We start from the raw sequence: 8436 nt of genomic DNA on the forward strand, positions 1-8436 counted from the left end.
TACCGCGCCTGTCCCTGAAAGGTGAGCCCCTTCCCACTGCCACAGCCATCAGCAGCCGCTGGGACCTGGCTGGGGACCTGCTGGCAGCTCATGCCCCCAATGCTCCCCACGGGACTGCTGCAGCCCCCCGGGACAGTGCAGCCCTTCTGCCACCTCCCCTGAGGCCCCGGGGGAGCATCTCAGGACAGGTAGGGATGGGGGACAGGGGAGGAGGGGAGGAGAGGGTTGCCTTTATATATCAAAATGTTTGAGGTCACCCATAGAGAGGGAGTGGGGTCTTGGCAACCTCCAGGAGAGGTTTGCAAATATGCTGGTGGGTACCAGACCTCCTTTAAGATGAGGCTGGACTCCTCCACTCCTCCCTGCCACCCTGCGTGCCTGTCCCCTGCTGCTGACAGCCGTGCAGCCTAGCACAGCCCGGGGCTGGTGTGGAGCAGGGCTACGGCACTGCCTGGGTCCTCTGCACGCTGCTTCTCTGCCCACACGGCTGACACACTCCTGCCCACCCTGCATTCCCCACCAACCCAGAGCACGGGCAGGCTGCTGAGGTCCAACCATCCCCGATCCCCCACGGGACATAAGGGGCATTTGGCAGAGGTCCCGGCAGAGATGCAGGGTGGCACCAGGGAAAACGCATCCCCCTTGGATGCAGGCAGAGCCATCTGCAGTGGGAGAGTCCTGCTTTTGTAGGCGGGCTGCCCACAGGGCAGGCAGGGATGTTGGGCAGGGAGCCTGACGCCCCCGGGAACCTACCACATGGGTCTGGTCCCCATATCTCCCATGCTCCAAATGGACCCAGAGGTGGCATCCCAAACCTGGCATCCCACACCCGGGCCATGGGTCTGACAGCTCCTCTCGCCCTCCCCTCCCCAGCATGTCCCAGGCTGGTGGCAGCCCCCGGGCAGAGGACACAGGGCTGTGTGTCGGGGCACACTCGCGTACCCCAAGCCGGGGCAGCCAGCGGGTTGAGTGCATCATCTGCTACTCCTCCTACGACCTGTGCGGCCGGCTGCCGCGCCGGCTCTACTGTGGCCATACCTTCTGCCAAGCCTGCCTGAAACGCCTCGACGCCGTCGCCAACGAGCAGCGCTGGATCCCCTGCCCTCAGTGCCGCCAAAATACGCCCACGCCACGTGGCGGTGTCGCCATGCTCGACCTCGACCTGGCCACCTTCCTTGCTGTCAAGGCTGACAAGGATCATCCCCGGGTGGCCGGCAGGTCCCAGCCCGATTTGGCCACCAAAGGCTCGTGCAAAGAGAAGGCGGTCACGCAGCAGCCAGCGAGGCTGTGCCAAGACACGGTGCCTCCAGCACCACTCCTCCGACAAGGCTGCTGTCGGCCGTGCCTGTGCTGTGGGGTGACGGCAGCCTTCGAGACCTGAGCACAAGAAGGGCACTGCCAGTGGTGCGTGAGCAGCTGAGCTCCTGAGGTGCAGTCTGGGACCATTTTTGGGGACCCCACGCCATACCTCTGACCCACGCGTGGACAGTAGTGGCGGGGCTGTGCCTGGGAGAGGCTTCGGCTTGGTCAGGGCTTTCTGTCCATCCTGCTGGGATTTGGGGTACAAAAGGGGAGATGAGGATGCCTCAACCCCCTCATCCTGCCTGCCTGCCCCTCCGACAACTCAGAAACCTGGTCCAGCCATCATGAATGTCCCCTGGTCCCCAGCCCAGGGCTTGGGCATGCTGGGCTTCTCCATGCATGTGGCTCTGGAGCAGGGACACCCCCACCGAGCATCCCTCAGGCAGGGGACACGGGAGCCTGGCACAGCGCAGGTACACAGCGATGCTCCAGGGAGCATCTCCAGCACCCCAACATCTTCACACCTATTAAACAACACTCTGTCAGCACTGCTGGGCTGCACATCTTGGTCATATTTGTCAGTAAGCCTTGAGAGAGCCCTGTGGTGGAGGTGGGACAGAGAGAAGTGACCTGTCCTGCCGGATTGCTTTCCTTTAAACGTTTGCTCTGTTGGCTATTTTAATGAGAAATTTGGGCACTGGGGTAGCTGGACAGTTGAAATAGAGGACAACTGAGTTGTTAGGAGGCCACAAAATGTTGCTTCAGCTCTTTGGATTTATCTGTCCACCACCTACTTTGCTCCAGTACGGGAAGAGAGCTGAGCCCACGGGAGCTCCTGCTTGGCCTCGTGCTCTGTGGCTTATGCCGGGTTTGGTTTTTCCTGCCTGTCCCTCTCCCCACCCCCCTGCCTGCACACCCCCACACAGCGCCCCCCCACAAACCCCTCTGCTGTTTTTCTAGGTCATGCCTTCACTGCCAGCATGGCTTTCCCTGCCTGACCCCAAACAGGGGGTGCAAGGACAAGAGCCCAAACAGTCTGTTGTGGGTTTAACAGGGTTTAACAGAGGCCAAATGGGGAGGACTGGGCTGCCCCAGGCTGATACTAACACAGCTCTTGGGCAGGGCTTAGCATTGCCTGGGCAGCTCTCGCAGTCCTTCCTCAGAGCCATTTTCCATGTGGTTTATGAGCTCTTGCAATATCCCACCATCGGGCACCACTGTCTGCCCCGAGGGGCTCAGCAGGGCACCCCAGCCTGTACCTGCCTGGGGCCAGCACTGATCTCTTGTCCCCCGGGCAGATCTGGTGCTTGGCTGTCCCCTGCACTGGGCTACAGCCAAAGGAGTCCATCACCCACACAATGCACAGCGCCCACCCCATGCACAGCGCCCACCCCATGCACAGCGCCCATGCACAATTCTGCCACTTGGTGTCACCTCCTATAAATAAGTCAGAGCTCTGCGATGTGCCCAGCAGAGCTCAACCTGGGGAGCTCCAGCCATGGGAGCAGGAGCACCAGGGAAGTCCCAGGGCAGAGGTGCCCAGGGCTCATGCAGAAGTGTGGTGGGGTTCAGGGACTCTGTGCATGGGCATCCGCCTGCCTCAACTCTTTAATCACATGGAAACGTGCAATAAATTAAAGCCCTCAAGGATGGGATAAAAGCTAACACAGAGTCTCAAAGCGCTTCTCCCTCTATCTGCATTTCTCCTCTCTGTGCTCAGCCCGGCGCCTTGAGTTCCAGCTTTCTAGTGGTGAAGGGTGACAAGGACCCATGGCTCCTTCTCCTTAGCTCCAGGTCCTTGCCTCTGTGCCCCCACCCCAGCTCCCTCTCATCCCCCCAGCACCAGAACCAAGCTGCGAAGTTTGGCCCTTGCCATGTACCCCTGTGTACGCCCCTGCTGCTCCCAGTCCGCGGCCAGTCTCTGAGGGACTTTATCTGCCCCTCTATCACTTCGTCACAGGAATGGTCTTGGCATGCCGGCCGGGCACCCTGATTTACACCCCTTGGCCAGCGCAGGGCTGGTGTTGAGCCCCATGCCTTGGGGACTCCTCCATCAGTCAGCATGGGCCCTCCCAAGCTGTCCTGCTTGGAGCAGCCTCTCCTGGTGCTGGCCCAGAGGCCGGGCTGCGCTGCTCTGCGTGGAGCCCAAAACCACAGGAATAGGCATGGAAGCGGGGGAGCTGGGCACCGCAGGGTGCAGCCCTGGCTGGGACAGGGACCTGGGCTCTTCCTGCGGTGTGCTGGGTCCCCCTGTTCCAGAGGAGGGGGCAGTGACAGGGTCCCATGCTCTGCCGAGCACTGGAAACGTGCGTGAAGGGACAGTAGTGGCACTGCTGGGGCACAGGACCCCAAAGGGTCACCAGCCTGGAATTGCAGTGGGGTGCAGCCAATGTATGCAAACCAGGAGTGGGGCCAGGCATGACCAGCACCAGCCTTGTGCTTGGCTGGTGTCCCTGGCAGGCAGGACACTGGGGACATCTCTCCTGCCATGTGCCATAGGGGTGTGCAGCAGGGTGACAGCGAGGGGCTGGCGAAGGAGCTGAGGTGGGTTTGCAGCCTCCTGGGCTCTCTGAGCACAAAAGCTGGGAATGGCCTTGCTTTTAATAGTTTTGTTTTGGTTTTTTTTTCAATTAACTTTGCACTTCTCACCTGGTCCCAGGTAGCCACAGGCAGTGAGCAATGCAACCCCTGGGGAGGAAGAGCATTTTGGGACACGGCTCCCAAAAGATCCAGGTCCTCATGTAGCCCGCAGCTGCTGGCATGATGAGCTGGTGCTGCAGCCCCACGTGGCTGCAGGTTTGTGCCCTGCTTCGGGGCTGGGCTGGGCTGGTGGATTCCTCTGAATTATTTCCAGATGGGGATTAATGCAGTAAACCGAGTTTGCTGCAGGATAGATAAACAAACCAAAGCTCCTCTGGATGCTATTCTGGATGCTATTAATAAACCATCTGCCTGCTGCTTCTGGCCCAGATTTGGGAATGTCCCAGTCCTGGCCACACATTACCTTGCTGCCCCTCCAGCCCTTTGGCTGTGGGGCAGGAGTGCCAGGGATTCCTACGGGACCGTGACCGCCGGGGTCCCAAACAGGACAGGAGCTGCGAGGGTGTGAGTGGAGGACAGTGCCTCTGCTCTGAGTCCCCGCTCTGGGCTGTGGGTGGTATGAAGTACCGCTGGCCATGTCCCCTGGTCCCCCCGCTGCCCGCTGAGCTCTGCCAGGGATGGTGGGCACTGGGAGGTGACACATCTCCTCTCCAGCCTTCTGCTGCGGGGCTTCAGCAGCTTTGAAACCGGAGGAGGTGTAAACAGGGTGGAGGCAGACTTTGAGCCCTCTCCTACCGGTGCAGCTGTGCCGGGGCGAGGGTAAACAAGTATCAGTTGGCTGCAGCCCAGCGCGCTCCCCTTTCCCATGCCTTCTGGTGGGGGGGCTCCGGGGTGCCCCCTTGTGCGCTCACAGACGTGCGATCCTGCTGGGGAGGAGGAGGGTGGCCCATGGGACTCAGATCCCAACCCTGCGCATTTTGGCATGGCTTGTGGTCTCCTGTGGAGGGCAAACAGAGCCTGGCAAGGGCTGGGCTCAGCCAGGTGGCCCGTGGGTTCCAGCAGAGCTCCACATTGAGGACCTCTGGGCATGGTGGACCAGCACAGATGGGGTGAGACCTGTACATGATATGATTTAGACTACGGGGGTCCTGGGTCCGTACACCCCTCTGTACGTGGCTGGTGAGGCAGCACACCCGTGGGGGATGCCCCGTGGGGAGGATGGAGGCCAAAAGATGGGTCTGGTTTTGCTTTTTTCCATCTCTCTAGCCTGCAGCACACACAAGCAGTTAATCCTGGGCTGTGCAGAGCTGGCTGCTTACCTGGCTGGAGCAGTGCCTGGCGGAGGGAGGGACGAGGGCACGGCTCCGCACCTTGCCAGGGCAGGCAACACTGCAAAAATATTTGCTGAGAAAAAGTGCAGCTCCACCCCGGGGAAAACCGGGGCCGGGAGCGCAGCCCTCTCCGGGTTTGCAGAGAGCGGGTGGCAGCGAGCAGTGCAGGGGGGAATGCGTAGAGCTGTGGGGAGCCGAGCACGTCCCCCCGCTCCCCGCGCAGCCAAGCACTGCCTGGCTCCTCCGCTTGGCATCGCCGGGCTCACCCTGGGGTGCCGGGCAGGGACGGGCAGCTGGGCAAGGCGACAGGCACTGGGGATCCTGCCTGCGGGGGAGACCCGGCACAGGAGGTCGGGCAGCCCTCGCCGCCTCGGTGCGTAGCCATGGGCTGCTGGAGGGCCCCCAGCACCGTGCTGGCCTGCCTGCTTCTCCTGCGCCTGCCGCCCTCGCCAGCCTGCCCCGCCGCCTGCCGCTGCTCCTCAGGGGAGGGGGACTGCAGCGCACATGCCCTCCGTGAGGTGCCGCAGAGCCTGTCGACCAACACCAGCGCCCTGTGGCTTGGCTACAACTTCATCACCGTGCTGGGGCCACGCTCCTTCCCGCCTCTGCCGGGGCTGCTGGGGCTCAGCCTGCCCCACAACCGCCTGGGGCTGATCCGCAGCCAGGCGCTGGTGGGGCTCGGGGCACTGCAGGAGCTCGACCTCACCAACAACTACTTAACTGTGCTGACCCCCGAAGCCTTCCTGCCCCTCACCAGCCTGGCCATGCTCAACCTGGGCAGCAACAGGCTGGAGGAGCTGGACCCTGGGGTGCCGCGGTCCCTGCCCCAGCTCCAAGCCCTCCTCCTGCAGGACAACCCCTGGGTGTGCGGCTGTGGCATCCTGCCCCTCTGGCGCTGGCTCAGCCACAACAGCGAAAAAGTGCAAGGGGAGTGTCCGGAGGACCGTGTCCCCGAGCCCCCCCCCCCCCCCCCCGCTCCACACTGCCTCGTCACTCCATCGGGGCTGAGGCCGGACCCCGCACCCTGACGGTCAGCTGGCCGTGGGCTTGCATGGTCAGTGCCCGTGGGGGTACAGCAAGGTTCCCCGGGACCCATCCTCAGGCTGTGGCAGCTCCTCTGTCTGCCTGGGTGGATGCATCCCTGGGTTGGGTACCTGGTGCCCACCTTTGGTCCTTGGTCACCAGCAGGGCTTGCCTGGAGAGGTGGGCTGGGCAATGTCCCGGTGCTGTCCCCAGCAGTGGCACCAGTCCTTGGTGAGGCCAGGGTGTGCTGGGCAATGGGCACCTGAGGGGGCAAGGAGACCCCATGTGGCAGCGTGGGCATCACCACTGATTGGGCCAGGACTCAGTGCCTTCAGCCCCTTCCGCAATGTCTTCATGAACATGGGGCCGATCCTGCATTTCTTCCCCTGTGAACCTCAGTGAAAGACAACTCTGCCCCCAAGGTCTCTCCCTGCCCTGCCATCCACTCCTGCTTGCTTCCAGCCTGGGTGCGTGCCTGTCACTCGTGCTGGCCTGGACCTTCTGTGGCATCTCCAGGCTGGCTGCACACTGCTGCCCTCATCTGACCCCTGGGAACCAGGCCCACTCCCTTGCCTGCCCCATCTACCATCCTGCCCCATCCTATCCTGCCCCAAACCCATTTTCCTGTGTCCTTCCAGCACTGCACCCACCTCCCCATCGCATCCTCCTCCCCAAGGCGCAGGATGCAGGTGAGCCCTGAATCCTCACTGGTTCCTTTCTTTGTACCCTGCTCTGGGCTCTAGTGGTCAACGTGGCCGCTGTCCTCCTGCCCTGGTCCCATCTGTCCCATAAAGACCTGCCATCCCCTCTGTCCTTGACACCTGCCTTGTCCCAGCTGCCCAGTGTGTCCAGCAGCACTGCTTTTCTCTTCCAGAGAAGAGTTTGCTCCTGTGCAGATTCCCGGAGCGGCTGAACAATTATCCGATCATGGCCTTCGGGAATGAGTCCTTCAGGCAATGCCAAGAGACCTCACTGTCTGCCCGGCACTACATCACCTTCTTGACCATTGGACCGTTCTCCTTCATGGCCAGCATCTTCTTCTGCACCTTCATGGGCACCATCACAGTCGTTTACCACAACCTGCGCAGGGAACCCCACTTCTGGAGGAGACGCCGCATCTGCCGGGGCCACTGATGCAGAGTGACCAGGCTTTAGCCCCAGGCAAGCTGTGGTCCATGCCTTTCTCCAGGTTGCAAAGATTTTCCTCTGGACCAGTGAGAAAATGCTCTGTTTCTGGAAATTCCTTCTCTTCCTCCTCCCAGAGTTGCCCGAGATGATGCCAAGCTCCCTCTGCCGCGCTGCCGGGGGGAGCAGCCTCCAGCTCAGCCCCCTGCAAGGGCACAGTCTGACCACAGATGGTCTCTGTCTTTTGGGAGGCTCCCCCAGGCCACCCCGGTCCCAGGGAGGGCCATGTGATCCTTCTCCTCCAGCTCACTCTGTCCTGCCCCTTCTGCTGCCCCAGCGTGTGTGTCAGGGTGCACTGTGTGCCTCCGTGTGCCCTTTAGTGCATCCTGGGAGCTCCAGTGTGCATCTCAGGACACACCGTATTCCTCCAGGGGCCCTTTAGTGCACCCCAGGAACCTCTGTGTGCCTTTCAGTTTGCTCCAAAGTCCTCCTCGGGCCTTCTGGAGCCCCCAGCACTCCCCATCTGCCATCCAGTGACCCCAGCAGCCTCAGCGTGCCTTTCCGTGCCCTCCCGGCCCCTTGGCTTGGCTTTTCATCCATCCAAATGCCATCTATTTGGCTTTCTGTGTCCTGACAGGCATTGGTTCGCCTTTCAGTGTGCCCCAGAGCTCTCCGTGTGCCTTTTGGTGCACCTGAAGATCTGCTTTTGGGCCACTGCAGAGCCTCCATGGGACTTACAGAGAGCCCCAGAGCCCTCTGTGTGCTGCTCAAGGACAGGGGCAGGTTGCCGAATATTTCTTTTGATAGTTTTTTTCCCTCAAGACAGGGCTGCCAATGCTGAGAAGGCTCAGCCAACAACCGAGATCTAGGGTGAGGCTGAGGTTTAGGGTGAGGGTTGGAAAAAGGCAAAGCCTCCAGCTCCCACCCTTGTGGTCTGGCAAAGGGGCTGCCAAAGGATGGGTGAGGCTGCACAGTGGTTCCTCCCCCAAATAGCTTCTCCCTTAGGCTAAAGCTGATCCAAGGCCAAGGTCTAGGATTAGCTCAGTGAGGACAAGAGTGGGGAGAAAAAAAGCGCGTGTGGGTTTACAGCCCAGAGCCCCGCTGCTGCCTCACC

The 8436-nt window shown here is 61.5% G+C and overlaps 2 protein-coding genes across 2 annotated transcripts; both read left to right on the top strand.

Moving 5' to 3' along the window:
• Positions 1-874: 874 nt before the first annotated feature.
• RNF224 (ring finger protein 224) lies at positions 875-1381 on the top strand. The gene has a single exon (XM_009890315.1). It carries the CDS (start codon positions 875-877, stop codon positions 1379-1381), a length of 507 nt encoding a protein of 168 aa, XP_009888617.1.
• Positions 1382-3790: 2409 nt separating this feature from the next.
• LRRC26 (leucine rich repeat containing 26) lies at positions 3791-7331 on the top strand. The gene is made up of 3 exons (XM_009890316.1): positions 3791-3846; positions 5458-6094; positions 7053-7331. Exons 1-3 carry the CDS (start codon positions 3791-3793, stop codon positions 7329-7331), a joined length of 972 nt encoding a protein of 323 aa, XP_009888618.1.
• The last annotated feature ends 1105 nt before the right edge of the window (positions 7332-8436 follow it).

Source organism: Charadrius vociferus, unplaced genomic scaffold, assembly GCF_000708025.1.
Source record: "Charadrius vociferus isolate BGI_N301 unplaced genomic scaffold, ASM70802v2 scaffold398, whole genome shotgun sequence".
NCBI lineage: Eukaryota > Metazoa > Chordata > Aves > Charadriiformes > Charadriidae > Charadrius > Charadrius vociferus.